Source organism: Chiloscyllium punctatum, chromosome 7 (assembly GCF_047496795.1).
Source record: "Chiloscyllium punctatum isolate Juve2018m chromosome 7, sChiPun1.3, whole genome shotgun sequence".
In the NCBI taxonomy this organism is placed as follows: Eukaryota; Metazoa; Chordata; class Chondrichthyes; order Orectolobiformes; family Hemiscylliidae; genus Chiloscyllium; species Chiloscyllium punctatum.
Genome location: NC_092745.1, coordinates 50489664 through 50514475, shown reverse-complemented (window position 1 = coordinate 50514475; position 24812 = coordinate 50489664). Strand labels below are relative to the sequence as shown.

The 24812-nt window shown below is 44.4% G+C and overlaps 1 protein-coding gene across 2 annotated transcripts in view; it reads right to left on the bottom strand.

Moving 5' to 3' along the window:
• qsox1 (quiescin Q6 sulfhydryl oxidase 1) overlaps positions 1 to 24812 on the bottom strand; it is a 115537-nt gene that overhangs the window by 5923 nt on the left and 84802 nt on the right. For both annotated transcript variants that reach the window (XM_072573517.1, XM_072573518.1), the window contains exons 9-11: positions 12710 to 12832; positions 10488 to 10644; positions 8338 to 8526 (exon numbers count right to left, since the gene is read on the bottom strand). In XM_072573517.1, the coding sequence (XP_072429618.1) occupies positions 8338 to 8526; positions 10488 to 10644; positions 12710 to 12832 (469 nt within the window). The remainder of the gene's footprint in view (positions 1 to 8337; positions 8527 to 10487; positions 10645 to 12709; positions 12833 to 24812) is intronic.

Genomic DNA, 24812 nt, shown 5'->3' with positions numbered 1-24812 from the left:
TGGAAATGTATAAAATGTTGGTTAGGCCACAGTCAGAGTACTGTATACAGTTCTGGAATCCACATTATAGGAGGGATGTGATAGCACTGGAAAGGATGCAGAAGATTTACTGGTGATGTTGGTTGGGTTGGAGAACTTCAGTAATGAAGAGAGTTTGGACAGACTGTAGTAATGCTTTTTCGAGCAGAGGGGATTGACAGGAAAAGATTGAGCACAACAAAATTATAAGCGGATTTAGAGAGGGCAAACAGGAAGAAACTTTTCCCATTGGCAGAGGGATCAATCATCAGGTACACAGATTAGATTTTTTAGATTAGATTCCCTACAGTGTGGAAACGGGCCCTTCGGCCCAACCAGTCCACACCGATCCTCCGAAGATTAACCCACCCAGACCCATTTCCCTCCTTAGAATAGTTAGGGAGTTGTTTTTGATCAGTGTGGGCCAAAGGTTCTTTATCCGTGCTGCAGATCTCTATGGTTCTATGATGCTCTTTGGCCCATCCAATCTGCACTAAAATAAAAACGGTTCTAGATCTACATTCATCCCAGTTTCCAGTAACCTCATGGAGTGTTATTCTATAAGTGTGTGCCGGGCTTAGAACTGTGTCACCAGTATAAGAACATAGAACAGTACAGCACAGTACAGGCCCTTTGGCTCTCGATGTTGTGCCAACCTTTTATCCTAGTCTAAGATCAAACTAACCTACATACCCTACATTTTACTATCATCCATATGCCTATCCAAGAGTTGCTTAAATGTCCCTAATGTATCTGACTCTACTACCACCGCTGGCAGTGCATTCCACGCACCCATCACTCTCTGTGTAAAGATCCTACCCCTGACATCTCCCCTAAACCTTCCTCCAATCACCTTAAAATTATGCTCCCTCATGATAGCCATTTCCACCCTGGGAAAAAGTCTCTGGCTATCCATTCTACCTATGCCTCTCATTGTCTTGTACACCTCTATCAAGTCACCTCTCATCCTTCTTCACTCTAGTGAGAAACGTCCTAGTCCATCAACCTTTCTGTATAAGACATGCCCTTCAGACTAGACAGCATCCTGGTAAATCTCCTCTGCACCCTCTCTAAAGCTTCCACATCTTTCCTATAAAGAGGTGACCAAAACTGAACGCAAGTGTGGTCTAACCAGAGATTAGTAGAGCTACAGCATAACCTCCCGGCTCTTAAACGCAATTCCCTTGCTAATGAAAGCCAACACACCATATGCCTTTTAACAACCCTATCAACTTGGATGGCAACTTTGAGAGATCTATGGACGTGGACCCCGAGATCCCTCTGGTCCTCCACACTATGAAGAATCCTGCTTTTAACCCTGTAATCTGCATTCAAATTCATCCTTCCAAAATGAATATTACAATGCCTCCCAAGGCTGGTTCTTGGAAATCTCATACAAACCACTATAAAACAGTGCCACAATATTATGCCCTTACTGCCACACCTTCATGATACCAGGCATCGGACCTACTGCCACCATTCACAGGTTAAATCTTTTAGGTATTTACCAACCCCCTTGTTAGTCAATATATTTCAATTACCATAACATCTGATGACAGAGAAAGAAAGACAAGTATAGACAACATAGTGACAGCTGACCCTCACTATAATGTGGCACTTGGGACTCTGCCAGATAACAAGCAGGAGTGATGGACTCGGGGATAGTGAGTCTGCTGAGACTTTGGAGCTCAACTGCTCTGTGCTCTTTGATGGATGGCTGAACAGTTAAAAGCTCTACTGCTAACAAGGCAGATTGACTGGACACTTCATTAATGGGTTAACAGTCTGGATAGTAAGAGCTTCTGATCACACAGGCCTCTCAATGCTTTTGCATACAAAGCCATCTGCTGCTTAAAACTCTACGATACATTGGATTTTCAACAAAAGAACCTGTGTTTCCAATTACTGAATAAGATTCTCCTCAGCTTTCAGCATTTAACAGAACAGCCTATCCATCAGTAATACTTGTTGACGTAAACTTCCAACGTTGAGCAGCAGATGCTAAATATAGACATTAATAAATGTTGCAACACAGAAATTGATATTCTGAAACACAATTACTTACACTGTTCCCATATCTCTTTATCCTTTCTCAACAAATTCAATCAAACCTTGAAAACTGACATGATTTCTAACCTGCTTTCATCTCCCATGGACATGTACATAGTTAAGCATCTCTTGACTTGCAGCACCCAGGTAGTTAGGGTGCCTCTCAGTTGGCAAGACTTGAAATGGGGTACCTATTTCCAAATCTGTTGTGGTTCAATGGATGGCAGTCTCACCTGTCCATCAGCCACTCTAGTGCAGTACTAAGTGGGCACACACTTTGTGACATAGGGTTGTTTGAATAAGACGTTGATTAGAGGCCAGACAAGTTCATGGCTACATTTCAAAGGAAGTAGGGAGCCTTATCTGATACCTAGGTGAATTATCGACCCTTCGATCAACTACTAAAAAGACAATCCTGTCATTAAATCACTGCTGCTGGTATGAGCCTGCTGTGCAGAAATCGGTTACATTGTTTCCCAATATTACAAAGTGGCTACGCTTTGACAGTACTTCATTAGTTGTAAAATATCATAGGACATCCTGTGGAACTGAAAGGTGGAATACAAATGTAACTTTTTGCAGCAGTGCCTTCGTAAACTTTAATACCGCGCAAGCATCTATAACACCTAAGCCTAAACAGTGAGATGTGAGAGTCGCAGCTCACAAAAACAAAAAACCCTGCATGTTTTAGTGTTTGTTTCTTAAACATGTTTAAAAGGCATTGAGGTTTCACTGTTGAGTTACTGTAAGATCCTGTTTGTGTTTAGGGGTGTGCTCCACAACAGGAATAGAAACAAATGGAAAATTTATAGTGGCCCTCAAGAGGTGTCAAACATCCCTCTTAAAACAAAACAATTCCCATTTTGTTCATTCGTAACTTGAGAATTTTTCTAATGCTCATGAATAAATCCATCACCCTGTGGGACCCACGTTTCCACTATATCCTGCCTCTTGATAAACGGTCCTGTTCCATTTATTGCCAAACATAATGTGAGTTCCCTCCCACCCTGGAGTGTTCAATACAACCCCCTTTTTATGAAGGGACAAGGGGACAGCTGCTCCCTTCTCTCTAGAGTCTAATACACCCTTCACGACACTGAATCCTTGTGTCACTCACTTGGTCCCTGGCCAAACCAACCCTTTCAGGAGTGCGGGTCTTGTGCATTTAACAGGGATGAATGATTGACACAGCCAACCAGCCTCAACTGTTGTACTCTCTGGAATTACAGAAGGAGAGATAGAGTCTGAAAGCCAGGAGACTGCAAGTCCCAGTGATGCATTTGAGTAATCAATGCAAATGTGATGGCTTGTGGGTCTTTCCCGACTAACAGGCCACCGCATTTAGCCCATCAGCTGCAGTGACAGGTCACTTTCAAAGTAAAGTTCACGATCTTTGTTGGCAGTTGCTTTCTTTCCAAGGGCGTGACCTCCTTATCCCCGGCAGGGCCTTGAAATGAAATGCCCTTGGGGCCAGTGCGTTGTTAAACAGGGCTTCGTGATGAGGGGTGAACAGGAGTCGTTTTAACTTAACCCGACCACTGAGAAATTGTTGGGAGTAGTGACCTTATGTCAGCATTGAGGTACCATCATCACTGAAGTAAGGGTCTAGGCCCCAGTTCAGAACTTCTATGGAACTCCAGATCTCACAGTGCAGAACAACAAAGTGATTAGATATTGGTCTGTTGCAGTGTCTGTCTGTTGGGATTTGGTCAACACTGTGCTTTGTCTTACTGTCAAACAGCCAGTACTAAAATTGCAGTCTGACCTTATAATGGATTACATAAGATTAGGCAGGGTATAAGGCACAGAAACAGACTATTCAGCCCAAATCAGTCCACGCTAGTATTTTTGCTCCACTTCAGCCTCAGCTCATTTTGTTTCAGTTAAATCTTTCACTGTAAACATCTATTCCCTTGTCCCACATGCTTATCTAGCCCGTCCTTAAATGCATCCAAATCATTTGCCTCAACCACTCCCCGAGGTACTGAGTTCTATTTCATCCTTATTTTTATATGACGGACTACCTCTGAGTTCTCAACATATACCCGAGGGTGACTACCTTAACGTGAACATATTAAGGATAGTCACTTGGGTGAAGTAGTTGGGGAGTGTGGATGGTGGGTAGTTGTAATCTTTCAGAAGTGGTGAGGGGTGGAGGAAATTCTCCCAAAGGCACTCAAAAGCCTTATGGTGTGCGGCATGATTTGATCGTCTGTGGTCAGTCTTTTGAGGTCTTCACACAGCCCCATCTTCTAATGGGGTTAAGGGGTAAAAGGGATTAATGTCCAGGCTCCTACATCACTCAATTATCATGAGATCCACCCTCATCCTGAAGCCCTGTCCAAAACCCAACTACTCATCTAAGTTCCTGGTTGCCAGGTAGAGGTGCAATACCAGCTCAGTCATTGGAGTTTAGTACTGAAGGGAAGCAACTCCATTTTGTTTCCTGCAGTCAAAGCAGCAAGAAACACAGACACACACACACACACACACACACACACACACACACACACACGGATTATCTCAATCATTTCCCCATCTTTTAGATGAATCGTTCCCAAATTTCGCTCCTGAATCACCTTGCTCAGTATTTACACTGTGGCCTCTAATTCCAAGTACCAGAGATGTTTTCTCTCCAAAAGGTGGATAAATATCCAGGATCTGATCAGGTGTACCCTAGAACTCTGTGGGAAGCTGGAGAAATGATTGTTGGGCCTCTTGCTGAGATATTTGTACCATCGATAGTCACATGTGAGGTGCTGGAAGACTGGAGGTTGGCTAATATGGTGCCACTGTTAAAGAAGGGTAGTAAGGACAAGTCAGGGAACTATAGACCAGTGAGCCTGACGTCAGTGGTGGGCAAGTTGTTGGAGGGAATCCTGAGGGACAGGATGTACATGTATTTGGAAAGGCAAAGACTGATTAGGGATAGTCAACATGGCTTTGTACGTGAGAAATCATGTCTCACAAACTTGATTGATGTTTTTGAAGAAGTAACAAAGAGGATTGATGAGGGAAAAGTGGTAGATGTGATCTATGTGGACTTCAGTAAGGCATTCGACAATGTTCCCCATGAGAGACTGGTTAGCAAGGTTAGATCTCACGGAATAAAGGGAGAACTAGCTATTTGGTTACAGAACTGGCTCAAAGGTAGAAGACAGAGGGTGGTAGTGGAGGATTGTTTTTCAGACTGGAGGCCTGTGACCAGTGGAGTGCCACAAGGATCGGTGCTGGGTCCTCTACTTTTCATCAATTATAAAAATGATTTGGATGTGAGCATGAGAGATATAGTTAGTAAGTTTGCAGATGACACCAAAAATGGACGTGTGGTGGACAGCGAAGAAGTTACCTCAGATTACAACAGAATCTTGATCAGATGGGCCAATGGGCTGAGAAGTGGCAAATGGAGTTTAATTCGGATAAATGCAAGGTGCTGCATTTTGGGAAAGCAAATCTTAGCAGGACTTTTATACTTAATGGTAAGGTCCTACAGAGTGTTGCTGAATAAAGGGACCTTGGAGTGCAGGTTCATAGCTCCTTGAAAGTGGACTTGCAGGGAGATAGGATAGTGAAGGCGGCATTTGGTATGCTTTCTTTTATTGGTCAGAGTATTGAGTACAGGAGTTGGGAGGTCATGTTGCAGCTGTACAGGACATTGGTTAAGCCACTGTTGGAATATTGCGTGTAATTCTGGTCTCCTTCCTATCAGAAAGATGTTGTGAAACTTGAAAGGATTCAGAAAAGATTTACAAGCATGTTGCCAGGGTTGGAGGATTTGAGCTACGGGGAGAGGCTGAATAGGCTGGGGCTATTTTCCTTAGAGCGTCGGAGGCTGAGAGGTGACCTTATAGTGGGGAATGGATAGGATAAATAGACAAAGTCTTTTCTCTGGGGTCAGGGAGTCCAGAACTAGAGGGCATAGGTTTAGGGTGAGAGGGGAAAGATATAAAAGGTAGCTGAGAGGCAACTTTTTCATGCAGAGGGTGGTACGTGTATGGAATGAGCTGCCAGAGGATGTGGTGGAGGCTGGTACAATTGCAACATTTAAAAGGCATTTGGATGGGTATCTGAATAGGAAGGGTTTGGAGGGAAATGGGCCAGGTGCTGGCAGGTGGGACTAGATTGGGTTGGGATATCTGGTCGGCATGGATGGGTTGGATCGAAGGGTCTGTTTCCATGCTGTACATCTCAATGACTCTATCTTATCTATGTGTTCCCCGTAACATCTTGAAAAATGCGATCAATCTTCTGAATTCCCAGGAATATAACCCTGGTTTGCATGTTGTCCCCTGATAAATTACACTTTGGAGTTCAACATCATTCTGGTGAATCGCCTCAAAGTTGTGTACAAAAAGGCTGTTACGGAAACAAATAAAGATTTGCTTTCTGGAATGGCTCAATGACAACTTGAAGAGTTCTTTCAGATGCCAGGCCTCTTTAGGCAAAAGAATCGAATTACAACCCAGTCAGTCAAGTGGAAAAGTTGTACGTAAACGCTATGTAAACTGTTTAATTTGGTGTGTAATCGGTTCTCTCTATTTAGTTTCTAAAATCAAAAGATTTTAAATCAAAGGAGAACCACTCCCCCAGGAGACTATACTGGCCAATAAACCTCTCAAAGATCCCAATTGTCATTAGTGCATTTTGTGGGGTTGGGGAGGGGATCAAATTAATTGCGTTGACACTTTACAAATGGTAGGATTTCATGCTTCCTTGACCCTGAAAGATTGGAGTAAAACCGCACACTTCAAACACTCTCCCCCAGGGAGAAGCGATGCTCCATGTGCCATGTACAGACGTGCCTCCTGCCTCTCTCCAAACACCAAACTGAAGGAGGCTGCAGGAGCTAAGCAGCAGCCTGGGTCCTCACTCCTCAGCCTGCTGTGCCACCAAGCTTCTGTATTTCAACAAAACACAAACTGGCCACTTCCAATCCAGTTCTTCACAAAAGACAGATCAGTTGCATTAACCCCTTACTGCTTGCAGCAAAATCAAACTGTGCTACCACAGAAAATAGACTTACTATTCTGTCACCGAGATTCACAGCACTCTGACAGCACCGTGTACAGGGACAATATCACTCCCAGCACCATGTACAGGAACAGTAACACTCTCAGCACTGTCAAAACACAGCGCCGCGTACAGGGACAGTAACACTCCCAACACTGTCTAACCTGACAGCATTGCGTACTGGGACAGTAACAATCCCAGCACTGTCTAAACTGACAGACCATGTACAGGGACAATATCACTCCCAGCACTGTCTAACCTGACAGCATTGTGTACAGAGACAGTAACACTCACAGCACTGTCTAACCTGACAGCATCGTGTACAGGGACAGTAACACTCACAGCACTGCCTAAACTGACAACACCATGTTCAAGGACAGAAACACTCCCAGCGCTATCTAACCTGACAGCATTGTGTACAGAGACAGTAACATTCCCAGCACTGTCTACCCTGAGACCACTGTGTACAGAGACAGTAACACTTCCCACACTGTCTAACCTGACAGCACTGTGTACAGTGACAGTTACACTCCCCGCACTGTCTAACCTGACACCACCGTGTACAGGGACAGTAACACTCCCAGCACTGAAGTCTCCCTTCAGTCCATATATTCCAGCTGATCGTCCTTCAGGTTTGTGCAGAATGAGCTGTCCTCAGTGCTGCCCAATCAAGTCAAGTCTTTATGTGTCAATTGAATTAATTGAAAAGAAAGTTTGCTTTCCACCCAAGTGCTGTTTCATTTGCTGTGGCTGTGTGTTGAAATGAGAAGCTATGGATAGAAGTCCTAGTCTAAAGCTTGAGCACCAAATCTCGTCAGGTACAACGTGCAGCTCTGGGAGAGTGCAGCACTGTCAGAGGTGCCCACTCTCGGACAGGAGGTTCAACAAAAGCTCTTTCTGTCCTCTCGTGTAAATGTGACATTAGTTTAACGGAGAGCAAGGGGAGTTCTACAGAGTCATGGCCAGTACTTATTTCTTACCTAACATCTGTTGACAGCAAATTTTTTGAATTGTGGGACCTGGCAGTGGGACAATCAGTTGTGTTCTTCCAACATGATAACAGAGACTACCCTTCACTCAGTTTGAAAACACATGGGACATGCTGAGCTGGTGAGGCGATAAATGAAGGCCTTTGAATTCTCAAGTGTCACTTTAACCCAGACGGGGAATGGGGTTACTCAGGCAGGGCACTGTTCTAAGGTGCACTAATGCATTTCTGTACATGGCCTCTGGCCACACCATCCAGCGGTTTGCTCTTACCTGCCAGCCTGTCGTTCACCCGATTGTGCCGAGACCACAGCCACAAGATGGCCTCATCAAAGCTGCTGACCTTGTCCATGGACTCCTGTGCCATGGCTTCGAAATGTTTGGCACAATGCCCACAGCCAAAGAAATGCTTGACATACTGTCTCATGGCATTCAGCACCTCCAGAGGGTCAGCCTGTGTAGCTGAGGGAGAAAGGGAGGAAGAGGAAAAAAGTGCTCAGTCTAAAGGCCTAGCAAGGAGTGCTAATCCCTTCCTTCCCCACTGCCCAGCAACTTCTCTGTGCCAACAGCCAGGACAGTATGTTGTGCTATCACGCAGTGGTTTCATTCTCGTGCATCCCCGTGTTCTAAGAAAATTACGTAATAGCAGCACCACTTAAACAAATGGAATCCCGTTCGAACCAATGTGTGCTTTGAATTTCGTGCTATAGAACAATGTCCCCAATTCATCAATTGTGTTACAGTGAATTTGCATTAACAAAATGCACATTATCACAAAACGACCTGTATGCTCTTTTGCTGGGTCTCCTTATCCAAAGGCCACGAGCCGGTTTAGACAGGCAACGGTGGCAGGCTAATTCTGGGAGAGGGTAAGGGCAGCTCAAAACCAAACCCACTCCTGACCCACCAAGGTTCGACATACTGCCAGCAGCAGTCACAGGGGAAGCAATCATTGGTGAAGTCTCATCTCTGCTGCCTCAAGGTGCTGAACTCAACTCCAACGTTCTGATGTTGGCCTGGGTCAGACCAACTCACAGCTCTCTGAACCTGAGTAACAACTGGGAAGCAAGCGTAGCGATTGATGCATTGCAGGATGCTTACGGTCAAGCCTTCTGTGAAAACTCCCTTCCCTGGCTCTGGAGAAAGCACAATGCTATGAGCGCGTTTTCAGCTCCAGGTTTCAATCCAAATTGCACACTGTTCTGACCGGACTCCTCCAGTGAGACTGGGTCCAATTCCTGGGATTGCAACAACATGATCCAGAAGGAATACATGGGCTCGATTGGTGGAGCCACTGGCCCTTTCTCCAGCAAGGGCTAATCAAAAAATGTGGTCTTGTCAGTATTACCCACATCTAATTAAGACATTATTCTTTCTAAAGTTAAGCATTCATCCATTTTTGGGTAAGAAATTTGAATGCTTCCAAGTCAGGACACTCTAAAATTGATGGACTATCAAAAGCGTCACTAAGGCCACCATGAATTGTGTGTCTAACCTAACTCCTGCCCATGTGGTACATTCATTAAGTTGGATCTCTGGGTGTGAAATGTCTAAAGCTGCCCCTTCCTTGCCCCATCGTCCTCTTCCTAATGCTATTAATGAGCATGACTGCTATGCAGTTTTAAGTCAGGGGCAATAATCTGCTAAGGGCCAATGTTGATTCACACCAGAGCTGGTGACAGCTAAAGTGTAAAGTGCACAGAGATTCTGGTTATTAGAAAAGTCTTTGCGCTTCCTGATTAATGACCCATGCGGGAAGCCTCTCGCATTCAGCATCGATCTCACTAATTTCACCGAAGGCTCAGTCAAGCACACCAAATGCTCTCTGAGTATGATAGATGGTTGCCTCCATCTTGAGGGTGGCTTGCTCCAGGGACGGGGTTGAACAAACATCCTGTGACACCATTTTGCCTTCCATCGCCTGCACCAACTTCACATTCAGCCACTTGGGAACACCACCTGAGCTGCTACCTGTGGAAGGGCAGGTGGCTTTTATCAGATAGACACGTTCCCATTGGGTGGAACTGCTGTCAATCATTAAAATATTGTATGTGGATTCGTGTGACTAGGTAGAGGGTGACTATGATTGTGGATGGACAGGATGAGGTGTGCGCGAGTGATTTGGACAATTTATGGAGGGAGTTTTGAACAGGCCATGAGGGATTTGGAGTTGGGTGAGTGAGAGATACCTTGAGAGAATGACTGAGGATTTGGAAAACGAATATCCTTCATAACTTAAAAGAGATCCACACGACTTTTCAGAAGAATGCGAAGAATGATGGCCTATTTTCTTTTAGCCAATTTAGAGGATTGACATGGGTGACAACAGGTAACCAAGAGCAACCAGCCATTCAATCACCTTTCCTTTAAGATCGGGAGATAGACAACATATAGAAAAAAAAAATTGGAAGATGAAGTCTTACTCTCTCCCCTGTCAGCCATTGATTTGTTGTGTTTTGCAGCCTGCACTGTCAAGAGGTGAAACAGTGTCCACACAGAGCAGGGGTAACCTCGGAATTGGGGTCTGCTGCCCTGGCAACTGACCCACTTCTGTCCATCAGGCAACAGGGCCCCAGTTGTCTAGGAGAAGGAAAGAAACAGATTGAAACAGGTGTTAGTCAAGATCAAGAACACGTTTGGTGCACTTTCTACACAGAAATGCTTTCAGAAGCTGTCATTCAGGGATTTTAAAGTTTGCAGCGCTGATAAAAGTGGGATCACTAGCAGTAGGTGCAGGCCATTCAGCCCCTCAAACTTGCTGTACTACACAATTAGCCCATGCTCAAGTTCATTCCATGTCACGGACGACGTTTTGTTTCCCACTGTATTAAAGAGAGGCCAGAGTGAACTTGTAGATAGTCCTGTGCATGAGTAGATATGTTCTGTGCAAGTTCTGCCACTGAGAAGCATTACACAGGCCATCCCAAATCATGGGTCCTGAACCCTGCTGGAATTGCTTGACAAGACTTCACAGTCCCGAGCTCCATGGCAGCATTGACTGCTGTGCAGCTAATAGCCATGAAGGCCATTTTGAATCCTCTGGCGTCTTCTAAGGGGTGGGGATGATCTGATGGACCTGACGCCTGTGACAAAGGTCAAGAGAAGCTCCCTGCCATATAACTTCTTAACAAGCTCAACATCACTCCCTCTGCCTCCTTTGCTATGCTCCACCCTTCTCCCACTCAGCAGCACTTGTTTCCTTTAAAGCATTCGTACAATAATCCATGTTTAAATGCAGCAATTTCAAGTATAAAATACTGTTATAATTTTGATCTATGTTGGCTAATCAAATCCAATAAACTAACTTAACTAAGAACAGTTCCCAGTAAAACAAATGCCATACCAAACTTTAGAATGGCAGCTGTTGCTAACACAATTCATTTTATGAATTTTATAACAGCTCTCAACAATTTGCCAAAACTTTTTAGTACAGTTTTATTGCCCAAACAATTGTTTGCTCCTGGCTGACAGGTTAAAACCTTATTGTGCTTGACAAATGTTAACAATGTTACATGAGGGGCTAACTATGTGTGTTTCTTTACAGTTTATTCTCCAGATCATAAAACTTACCATAGAATCCCTACAGTGTGGAAACAGGCCATTCAGTCCACACCAACCATCTGAAGGGCATCTCACCTAAATCTACCCCCCTACCCTGTATTCCTGTGTTTCCCATGACTAACCCATCTAGCCTGCACATCCCTGCACTCTAAGGGCAACTTAGCATGGTGAATCCACCTAACCTGCACATCTTTGTACTGTGGGAGGAAGTGAGGACACCTGGAGGATACCCACGCAGACACGGGAAGAATGTGCAAACACCGCAGACACTTGCCTGAGGGTAGAATCAAACCCATGCCCCTGGCGCTGTGAGGCAGCAGTGCTAACCACTAAGCCACCGTGCCAAGTTTAATACACTCAACTGAAGAGGGAGTAAGAGTGATACATTGACCAATTCCAACACTCCCAGCTGTTTCCCCAGATAATTCAACATCTACTCCCTGGTCTGTACAGCTTAACCTTCATTTAGGGGTACACAGACAACAGTAGGCCATTTTGCCCTTTGAACCTGCTCCACCATTTCAATACGGTCAGGGCTAATCATCCAACTCAGTAATTTGTTCCTGCTTTTTCCCCATACCCTTTCATCCTTTGAGCCCTGATGACTGTATATCTCCTTGTTGAAACCATCAATGTTTTGGCCTCAACTACCTCTGTAGCAGAAACCTCCACAGGCTCAGCACTTTCTGGGTGAAGAATATTCTCCTCATCTCAGTCCGAAATGCCTTAGAATGTGATTCCTGGTTCTGATATATTCAGTATCTGAACCAAAGGGTCTCCTCCAAGCAAAACAAAGTTTAGTAACTGTAATAGAGTAGTGGCCTCTTGGCTCTTAGAAACAAATTTTATTTGCATAAGCTTATCCCTTTATTCCTTATATTTATGGTTAGCTTCCCCAAAATGCATCTTATCTACATCCTATTGGAGAGAGTTATACATTCTAAGCAATCTTGAAAGAAGATTCTCCTGAATTTCCTATTGAATTTACCAGTGACTAAGTTAGAATTCAAGCTCCAGACAGGAAGAATGCCATCACAAAATGGGACGTGATCTGCACGTTCAATGCATCAATCAGGCAGCTTACCCCATTCTTGTTGTTTAGCACATCAATATAAGCATTGTAGGAGATTGATGTCATGTTGCCCTCTTCTAGCCAGGAGTTAGTGGTTTGAAGCAACTTCATGACAAAGGATCGCCCAGGAAAGAACTAGGAAAAGAAAGCAAGGCATGTTAACAATTATTCAAAAAGAAACCAACATATGCTTCCTTTGTTGCGCATTCTAAGTCCACAAGATGAATCCTGATGAGCAAGTGTCCCTTGGCCCATCTTTCAAAAGGAGAATCTAACAAAATTCCCTCTTCTTGATATCCACTTAGTGTCTGAATGAATGAAGGCATCCAGTTATCAGACTTAATGTGCATCTTAGGTCCCTCTGAAAGCAATGTCCATGAACCTTAGGACAGCAGCCCAGAGAGCACTACATGACATTTTCAACTCCAAAACGAGTGATTCCAAGGCCTCCCCATTGAACACTGCTGACAATTCCCTGCCAGTGGTGAGCTGAGTGAAGGGTCAGTTCTGTCATGGACACATGTCAATTTGAAAATTGGATTAATTCCATACTGAATCCTTGACAATCAGGCAAGAGCTAAATAACTGATTGCAAACAATGGAAGCTGACAATCTGTTTAAATGTGCAGTCTGTTAAATCACTCACACAGGTACCCCTCAGCTCATCAGAACAAATTACATTTTTGATGTTTATCCAATGGAGTCCACAGAGCATGGTTACAAAGGACATTACACAAAACATTGAAGAAATTTTTCGAGGCATTGAGCCTCCCTTTGGTCACAGTAATTTCTAGCAGATAAATCACTGAGTCTTTCATCAACTTTCCATTATGGGCACAGTATATGGCATGAGATTGACTCTCAAACATGTCTAATATGGTGGACGCGAAGACGAAAATTGGCATGGGCCTGTGCTGGGAGACCCCATTTAGGGAATGCCTGTTTTTATCATGTTATGACTTGGGGATTACCAGATGAAGGTTGGGGATATCCCTGCAGAGAGAGCCAGGTAAAGAAAATGATAGACTGATTGCCCCAATAAAACCACAAGTCCAATAGTTTTGTCAGAATTCTCTCAATTGGTTGTAAAAATGCTAGGACTGTCAAATTTCTTACGGACATTCTCATGCTTTCTCTCACAAGATGGTTTCTTTCCTTGTCTTCCGGCTGCCTGATGCATACAGAAAGCCAGATTCATGACAATGGTCTCCAAACTGTACTTAACAATCTATTAAGATGGAGCTTCGGCTTGATTGTCATCAATTGCATATGCTTTACGCCAGCACCAACAGGATCCCAGCCCTATTATCCAAATCTGGAGAACCCCATCTGCGAACAGGATAGCTTGCTACTAACTCCTATTATTAAGACGAGCAAGCCGGCAGCTAAGGACTTTACAGCTGCCTCTGCAGCACCCTGGCCTGTGGTGAGCTCTGTTCATACGGGAGGGCAAAGTTTCTGTTCGGTTGCATTGATATTTGTAGAGAAATTCAACAACAATGGCCCAAAGATTGTGAAATTTCAAGTGCAAGTTGTGGCCCGTGGAAATCATGTTCCCATGAGCTTTTAAAACGCAGCGTGAATTCTGCTCAAGAAATTGATGCTCCCAGGTTGAATCAATCATCGAGATGTTCTTATCTGTGCCTCATTGCAGGCCTTCACAGCTTTTACTTTTCTTTAGCTGTTGGGAACTAATAGACACATTTTAAAAGCTTTTAGATATTAAGTGCTATTTAATTTCCTAAGACATTGACTATCACACAGCAGCAAATAATAAATGGCTTTGCAAAGTCATTTTGCAGTTATACTGAATAGGGTTTTTCACAATGGTAAAATTAAGAAGCATTAAAAATGCCTTTCCTCACAGATTATTAAAACTATCAAAGAATACTTTTATTGGAAAAATAAATTGCATTCTAGAACTCTGCCCAGTCGTAACACAGAATCCCTACAGTGCCGAAGCAGGCCATTCAGTCCTTCAAGTCCACACTGACCCTCTAAAGAGTATTTACCCCAGACCCCCTAACCTTCCCAAGTAATTCCACATTAACCACGATCAATCCACCTAACCTAAGGAAACCGGAGCACTCAGAGGAAACCAATGCAGACACAGGGAGAATGTGCAAACTCCACACAAGGGTGGAATCAAACTCAGGTCCCTGGTGCTGTGAGATAGCAGTGCTAACCACTGAGGCCGTGTGCTGTCCGCGTGCCACACCAGTCCATTGCAGATTTTAGATCTGTGATTGTCTAAATAAATTTAAGCAGAAACCCAAATGGTAAAACCAATTTAGAACATTAGTATAACTTTGTGTGCAATTTGTATTCAAATTGGCAAGTGGGCCCCAGCTCAAACTTATCCATTAGTCTTAATCTTTGGCATTGACTGCATGGACTTGCTGAGTATTCACCTACTAATGGCACGATTGCCTATTCCAACAACAGCAGCCCACGGCTTGAGAAAAGATTGGGCACAGTGGAAACCCAGAGCATGTGGCTCAGCTGGAAGCCTTTCAGCCAAGATGGTTACTTCATGTGGTTAATAGTACCCCGTTGTCCATTTGCAAACAGTCAAAGGAGGGAAATAAATGCATGCCACATGAGGACCAGGACTACATATCTCTCTAGCAACCCTCTCTCATCCACAGCTTGCAAAGCACTACAAAGTAAGGCTATGGTTTTCCTCACATTCTGATTTAAAAAAAATATTGTGCTTGGGATGTGGAGATTGTTGGCTCGGTCAGAAGGCCTTCTCTGGAGGTTGTGGTGAGCTGCCTTCTGAAACTGCTGCAATCCATGAAGTACACCCAGAATGCTGTCTAGAAGGGAGTTTCATAATTTTGATCCAGAGACACTGAAGGAGCAGCAATAAAGTTCCAAGTCAGGATGGTGTGTGGCTTTTAGGGAAGCTTGCATGTGGTAGCATTCCCATGTATCTGCTGCTCTGGTATTTTTTTGATGGTGGAGGCTGTGGGTTTGGAAAATGCTATCGATGAAACCAGGGTTAATTACTGCAGTGTATTTTGTAGATTGTATGCACTGCTGCAGGTATATGTCAGAGGTGATGGAAATGAATGTTGAAGGTAGTTGACTGTGTCAAACTTCTTGCATTCATTTAAGTAATTGGGGAGTATTCCATCACACTCCTAATATATGTCATTGATGGTGGAGTCAGGAAGTGACCTCTTACCCACCCGTTTAGCCACAGTGTTTAAATGGCCAGTCCAGTTTAGTTTCTGGTCAATGGTGAGCTTCAGAATGCTGGAGATAATCATTGCCTGATCATTGCATGGCATACATAGTACTTACAATTTATCAGTGTAAGCCTGGATAATGTGTCCAGGTCTTGCTGCCTTTGGGCATGGACTGTTTCAGTAGTCACAAATGGTGCTGAATATTATACTATTATCAGTGAATATCTCCAATTCTGACCTTATCATGGTGGAAAGGTCATTGATAAAGCAGTTGAAGGTGACTGGGCCTAGAACACTATCCTGAGAAACTCCTGCACAGATGTCTTGGAGCAGAGATGACTGACCTCCAACAACCATGGCCATCCTCCTGTGTGTCAGATAATGACTCCAAACAGTGGTGAGTTCTCCCCTGGATTCCCATTTATTCCAGCTTTAATCCTTGATCCCATTGCTGCTGGGACAGGATACACCCCAGATTGGTAAGTGCAGCATCTTACAAATTATAATGTATGATTCCATGGGTATGACTAGGCCAGGGTGTTGCATGAATAGTCTGTGAGATACTCTCCCAACTTTGACAAAACCCCCCAGACGTTAGTAAGCAGGGAATTGCAGGGTTGATAGGGCTGTATTTACCAATCTTCCAGTTTTTACATCAATGTGGGTTTCCTTCCTTCAGACTTTATTGTGGCAGGATCCAACTGAAGGGCTTGCTGGACCACTTAATAGTGAACTGCACTGGTTTGGAGTCACATGTAGTCACCAGGTAAGGATGGCAGAGCCAAAATCCCTAGAAGAGTTACAATCGCTGAAAATCTGAAACAGAAACAGAAATCGCTGGAGAAACTCAGCAGGCCTGGCAGCATCTGAAGAAGGGTCACTGAACTTGAAATGCTAATTCTGCTTTCCCTTCATGAACGCTGCCAGAACTATTGAGTTTCTCCAGTAATTTGTGTTTGGGTCCCTAGATTAACAGCCCAGTGGCAATACCCCCATTTCCCTTGTCAGTATGACATGCTTTGGCACATGAGTGTACCTGCATGGTTTATCAAGAGAAACTGAGAGAGACCCAGCTGTGACAAAAGGAGATTAAAATTCCCTTTTCATGTTTCACTTCTTTAAAATAAAAAAAAAGTAAAATTGTGTTTCCACAATTTCTGGATGCCTGCCCACTCCCCTCTGCCTTGCAGAAGTTCTTGTTAATCCCCATTAGTATTCTGCTCTCTGTCTTAAACACTCAGCTACGAGCTGAGATAAAATCATGTCTGCTTCAATCCAACAACCACAGCCCCGAAGGACCCAGAAAATCTACTTCTGTTCAATAACTGAAACTAAAATTCAATTAGTATTAGCACAGAGACAAACACCACAGGATCTGAGAACACTCACCACAATCAGGGTTAAAAACAAGATTACCATGGTTAACTGAACAGGCTCCTTCCTCTCCAGTGACCTATGTCTAAGCTTACGATGGAATCAGTGGCCTCAGTCTACGCTACTTGCTCCACTAATAGGATTTCAAAAACCTCTCACGGGGCAATTTGTCCTCAACCTATGCTGTGGTAGAGCCTTCTTGCTGGTGAATGTAGATGCAGAGAGACATGCATGATCATACTCAGACACACATTTACACATAGTCCCACCTGTGTATAAACGTGTACCCAAAAATGATTGTGTAAAAGTACTCATAAGCATACATTTCCTAATTGGAAGCAGAAAGGAAACCCAGAGAAGAGTTATTATTTTAAATGATCCTTCTGACTTCAACAATGACTCACTAAGGTGCTTCACAGCAGCATCGCAAAATAAAGTACTATCCAAAGTGGCAGAGTGCTTGAGGTCAGATGATGAAAAACTTGGTCAAAAAGTTAGGCTGCCTAGCAGATGAATGCGAGGTACAGAGAGGTTGAGGTGTTTCGGAAGGATATTTCAGAACTTGAGGCCCATGCAACGGAAAATGGGATTGCCATTTGTGTAAGATTAGAATAGGGGATTCACCAGCGGAGACCAAACTGCAAGAGATTGCCAAGACTGGGAGTGGCGAGTCAATGGATGGTTTTGAACACATTATTGCAACATTTCAGAACCAAATTGCTGGCCCAGCAGGAGCCAATGTTGAAGGTAGTGGATGGTGTACCAAGCAAGTGGACTACTTTGGCTTAGATGGTGTGTCAAGCTTTTTGAGTATAATTGGAGCTGCACTCATCCAGACCAGTGCAGATTATTCCATCACACTCCAAAGGTGTGCTTCACTGAGCTACCCACTACAGTATTTCTGGCCTCTGACCTACTCTTGGAGCTGCAGTATTTACATGTTGAGCCCCGTTCAGTTTCTGGTCAATCGTAAACCTCAGGATGTTGGAGATGATCATTGCCGGGTGTGTGTGTGACAAGGTTCTGCACGGTGGAATGGTTAGCAAGGACAGATCACATGGAATCCAGGGTGAGTTAGTCATTTGGATACAAAACTGGCATGAAGGTAAGAGGCAAAAGTGGTAGTGGAGGGTTGTTTTTCACACTGGAGATCTGTGACCAGCAGTACGCCGCAAGGATCAGTCCTGGGTCCACCCCTTTTGTCATTTATATAATTGATTTGGATGTGAAAATAAGAGGTACAGTTAGTAAGTTTGCAGATGTCACCAAAATTGGTACTGAAATGGACAGTGAAGAAGGTTACCTCAGAGTACAATGAGATCTTGATCAGATGGGCCGATGGGCTGAGGAGTGGCAGATGGAGTTTAATTTAGATAAATATGAGGTGCTGCAATTTGGAAAAGTATATCAGGGCAGGACTTATATACTTAATGGTTGGGTCCTGGGGGGGTGTTGCCTAACAAAGAGACCTTGGGGTGCAGCTGCATAGTTCCTTGATGAAGGAACAGTGCTCTGAAAACTTGTGATTTCAAATAAACCTGTTGGACTATAACCTGGTGTTGTGTGGCTTCTGACTTTCTAGGTTTTCCTCAGTGATGTCAGTGAGCAGCCACCTTAAAAATCACTGCCAGCCGGACCCAAGTTATGCAGTTCCATTTGCTTTCCTCTCCCTGGGCTTTGTGCTTCTTGCAAGCACACTCAACCTCTGGTTCACTTTCCTTATTATGATAGTGTGAATTCCCATAATTGCTTGAACCCATTCCTACCTTTGACTTTATCTCCCAACCGCCTCCCTTTTAACTTGCCTCGGAATAGGGTGCAATTCTACAGCGTCATTCATTAACAAACACCCAAGTGATTCTTCACGCTAACTGACTGTTTTCTTGAGGAGTGGTCATAGAGTCATACAGCCATAGAGTGGGAGTCACCTCAAAAAGCCCAAGGCTTCCCTTCAGCTGACACTTACATTATTCAGTAACCTCGCTTGGAAGGGGCGTGTGTAATGCAGCTCAGGATCTTTGGCTTCGTTGTGCCCCAAACCTTGGGGTGTGGAGGCCAGCACTATTGCTCTGGCCTTGGATAAGACCATTACCGCCTGTAGAAATCAGAGATTTCTATGTCTCAATATCCATAGTGGACAGTGTGTGCAAAACAGGAAGCAGGGAGATACATAACTGCTCTCCTTGGGAAGGTTTCTTTCCCATCAACATATTTGGCATGATACTGGATTAAATGTGTGTTTTAAAAATTTGAACTAATAATCTTAGGTCCTACGACATAACTGCAAATTGGATGTTATTTCTTTGCAGATAACCTGTACAGTTATATGGCATCTCAGCATGTCCCACATTAATAAGTTTGGATTAGCCATCGAGACACCTATCCCACACACGACCAATTCACAATCTCACTGAATCCTCAACCTTCCAAAACGCACACTTGCCTTTATTCGACAATGGTCATGTTGCAGCTGTGCAAGACATTTGGGATAGCGCACTCACCTGCTTTGGAAAGATGTTAAACTTGAGGGGGTGCAGAAAAGATTGTTTTTAGATTACTTACAGTGTGGAAACAGGACCTTCGGCCCAACAAGTCCACACCGACCCGCCGAAGTGTACCCACCCGTACCCATTCCCCCTACATCTAACACTACAGGCAATTTAGCATGGCCAATTCACCTAACCCGCACATTTTTGGACTGTGGGAGGAAACCGGAGCACCCGGAGGAAACCCACGCAGACACGGGGAGAATGTGCAAACTCCACACAGTCAGTCACCTGAGGCTGGAATTGAACCCGGGTCTCTGGCGCTGTGAGACAGCAGTGCTAACCACCGTGCCGCCCACAAAGGATGTTGCTGGGTTCAGAGGATTTGAGCTATAGGGAGAGGCTAAATAGGCTGGGGCTATTTTCCCTGGAGTGTTGGAGGTTGAGGGGTGACCTGATAGCAGTTTATAAATCATGAGGGGCATAGATAGGGTAAATAGACATTGTCTTTTCTCCAAGGTAGCAGGGTAACTAGACGGCTTAGGTTTAAGGTGAGAGGAGAAAGACTTAAAAGGGACCTAAGTATTAACTTTTCATGCAGAGGGTTGTTCGTGTCTGGTATGAGCTGCCAGAGAAAGTGGTGGAGTCTGACACAATTACAACATTTAAAGGGCATCTGGATGGGTACATGAATAGGAAGGGTTTAGAGGGATATGGGCCTAATGCTGGAGAATGAGACTAGATTAATTTAGGATATCTAGTTGGCATGGAAGAGTTGGACTGAAGGGTCTGTTTCCGTGCTGGACATCTCTGTGCCTCTACATCACAAAAAACTTTGCAAGGAATTTGGTTTTTGGCATGGTGTAAGATTAGAATATTATTATAGGACCAGGCCAGGAATGGGGGTGCAACCAACTTGTTCAATATACCAGAAGAGAGCAGACGATGAGGAAGGCAGAGAGGAGACAGGTGCAAGAGACCCTGGGGGAAGTACCTGTCAGGAACAAATTGAACCTTTTGGAAATAGTAGAGACAGATGACACTGCCAGTCGGCGAGGCGACCAGGTCTGTCAATCAAACGTTGGCGTGGAGGCAGAGTGGAAGAGTCGGACATTGCACAGAGCCGTGGTAATAGGGGATTCCATAGTGAGAGGAACTGACTGGGGTTTTTGTGGCAGCAGACGGGACTTAAGGATGGTGTGTTGCCTTCCTGGTGCCAGGGTTAAAGACATCACAGACAGAGTGCAGGAAATCCTCAAGGGCAAAGGTGAAGAGCCAGAGGTAGTGGTACATGTCGGCACAAATGATGTCAGGAAGAAGAGGAAGAACATACCACAGCGGGACTTCGGAGAACTAGGAAGAAGGCTGAAAAGCAGGACGTCCAGGGTGGTTATCTCCACTTCCTCAAGCTGGTGAGGCCAGAAACAGGGAGATAATGGACTTGAACATGTGGCTGGGGAACTGGTGCAGGAAGCAAGGATTTAAATTCTTGGATCACTGGGGTGTGTTTTGTGGTAAACATAAATTCTACAAGAGAGACTGTTTGCAACTTAATAGGTTGGGGACCAGCATTCTGGCAGGCAGGTTTGCTACTGCAACACAGCTACGTTTAAACTAAGTAGCGGGGGGGAGGGGACAAACTGGATGTTTAAGGGAAAATTAGAACAAGGGAAGTCAAGAAAGACAACGGTGTCAATGAAGCAGAAAACTCAAAAATGGATCATGCTGTAAGGTTGTGTGAAATCGGAGTTGATGGGAAGGGTGAGGGCAGTAATAAATTAAAAATACTATATATGAATGCACGAAACATTAGAAATAAGATGGATGAGCTGAGGCTCTTTTGGAAATTGGCAGATACGATATTGTGGGGATAACTGAGACGTGGCTTCAAGTGGACAGGGCCTAGGAAATGAATATTCAAGGCTACACGTGCTATCGTAAGGACAGACTGACGGGCAGAGGGGGTGGGGTGGCCATGTTGGTAAGGGATTATATTCAGTCCCTTGCATGGGGGGACCTAGAATCAGGGGATGTAGAGTCAGTGTGGATAGAGCTGAGAAATTCTAAGGGTAAAAAGACCCTCTTGGGAGTTATCTACAGGCCCACAAACTGTAGTCTGGATATCGGATGTAAGTTGAATCAGGAGCTGAAATTGGCCTGTCGCAAAAATGTTACTACAGTTGTTATGGGGGATTTCAACACACAGGTAGACTGGGAGAATCAGGATGATATTGGACCTCAAGGAAGAGACTTTGTGGAGTGCCTCCGAGATGGATTCTTAGAACAGCTGGTGCTGGAGCCTACCAGGGAGAAGGCAATTCTGGATTTGGTATTGTGCAACGAACCAGAATTGATCAGGGACCTCGAAGTGAAGGAGCCATTGGGAAGTAGTGACCATAATACAATAAGCTTCAATCTGCAATTTGAGAGGGAGAGGGTACAATCGGAAGTGACAATATTTCTGTTGAATAAAGGGAACTATGGAGCTATGAGGGAGGAGCTGGCCAAAGTTCAATGGTGCAATACCTTAACGGGATGACAGTGGAGGAACAATGACGGATATTTCTGTGTATAATGCAGAAGATGCAGGATCAGTTCATTCCAAAAAGGAAGAAAGATCCTAGGAGGAGGCATGGGTGGCCTTGGCTGATGAGGGAAGTTAAGAAACATATAAAGTTAAAAGAGAACAAGTATAACATAGCAAAGATAAGTGGGAAAACAGAGGACTGGGAAGCTTTTAAAGAACAACAGAGGATTACTAAGAAGGAAATACGCAGAGGAAAAATGAGGTACGAAGGTAAACTGGCCAAAAATATAAAGGAGGATAGTAAAAGCTTTTTTAGGTATGTGAAAGGCAAAAAAATGGTTAAGACTAAAATTGGGCCCTTGAAGACAGAAACAGGGGAATATATTATGGGGAACAAAGAAATGGCAGAAGAATTGAATTGGTACTTCAGATCTGTGTTCACTGGGGAAGACACAAGCAATCTCCCTGAGGTAACAGTGTCTGAAGGACCTGAAGTGAAGGGAATTCATATTTCCCGGAACTGGCGTTGGAGAGACCGTTAGGTCTGAAGGTTGATAAGTCCCCAGGGCCTGATGGTCTACATCCCAGGGTATTGAAGGAGGTGGCTCGAGAAATCGTGGATGCGTTGGTGATTATTTTCCAGAGTTCAATAGATTCGGGATCAGTTCCTGCAGACTGGAGGGTGGCTAATGTTGTACCACTTTTTCAGAAAGGTGGGAGAGAGAAAGCAGGAAATTATAGACCAGTTAGTCTGACCTCAATGGTGGGAAAGATGCTGGAGTCTATTATAAAGGATGAAATTACGACACATCTGGATAGTGGTAACAGGATAGGTCAGAGTCAGCATGGATTTATGAAGGGGAAATCATGCTTGACGAATCTTCTGGAATTTTTTGAGGATGTAACTCTGAAGATGGACGAGGGAGATACAGTAGATGTAGTGTACCTGGACTTTCAGAAAGCTTATGATAAACTCCCGCATAGGAGGTTAGTGAGCAAAATTAGGGCGCATGATACTGGGGGCAAAGTACTAACTTGGATTGAAAGTTCGTTGGCTGACAGAAAACAAAGAGTAGTGATAAACAGCTCCATTTCGGAATGGCAGGCAGTGACCAGTGGGGTAACGCAGGGATCAGTGCTGGGACTGCAGCTTTTTACAATATATATTAATGATATAGAAGATGGTTTTAGTAATAACATTAGCAAATTTGCTGATGTTACTAAGCTGGGTGGCAGGGTGAAATGTGAGGAGGATGTTAGGAGATTACAGGGTGACCTGGACAGGTTAGGTGAGTGGTCAGAAGCATGGCAGATGCAGTTTAATGTGGATAAATGTATGGTTATCCACTTTGGTGGCAAGAACAGGAAGACAGATTACTACCTAAATTGAGTCAATTTAGGTAGAGGGGCAGTACAAAGAGATCTGGGTGTTCTTGTACACCAGTCAATGAAGGTAAGCATGCAGGTACAGCAGGTAGTGAAGAAGGCTAATAGCATGCTGGCCTTCATAACAAGAGGGATTGAGTATCGAAGCAAAGAGGTTCTTCTGCAGCTGTACCGGGCCCTGGTCAGACCACACCTGGAGTACTGTGTGCAGTTCTGGTCTCCAAATTTGAGGAAAGACATTCTGGCTATTGAGGGAGTGCAGCGTAGGTTCACGAGGTCAGTTCCTGGAATGGCGGGACTACCTTACGCTGAAAGACTGGAGTGACTGGGCTTGTATACCCTTGAGTTTAGAAGACTGAGAGGGGATCTGATTGAGACATATGAGATTATGAAAGGATTGGACACACTGGAGGCAGGAAACATGTTTCCGCTAATGGGTGAGTGCCGAACCAGAGGACACAACTTAAAAATACGGGGTAGACCATTTAGGACAGAGATGAGGAGAAACTTCTTCACCCAGAGAGTGGTGGCTGTGTGGAATGCTCTGCCCCAGAGGGCAGTGGAGGCCCAGTCTCTGGATTCATTTAAGAAAGAGTTGGATAGAGCTCTCAAGGATAGTGGAATCAAGGGTTATAGAGATAAGGCAGGAACAGGATACTGATTAAGGATGATCAGCCATGATTATATTGAATGGTGGTGCAGGCTCGAAGGGCAGAATGGCCTACTCCTCCACCTATTGTCTATTGTCTATTATAGTGTAGTATGCGAAGGTTGATCAACCTACATGGTGTCAGAAATCATTGCAATGTTCAGTTCTAGTTGGCGAAAGTCTCTCGCGCTAATGCACTCCTCTGCTGATACCATAACCAGTTAAATGTCAAATGCTCCCCATCACTGTGGATGGCCAAGTTGCACATCAGGAAGGAACGGCAGAGCAACAGGAGATTTGGTAATTGCATGCCAGCTGAGTCAGTAAATATGGATATCCTCCCCCACTTCACTCGTTTGCAGCCTCTGCCATAGCTGCGGTGCTATCAGCTCACAGCCCTCTTCACTGACAGAGCACATGTCAAGAACAAACTGTAGTGGGTAGCTGGGGAGAACAGACTTGGAGCCAAATTAAATAGTGCACCTCAGAGATTTTGCAA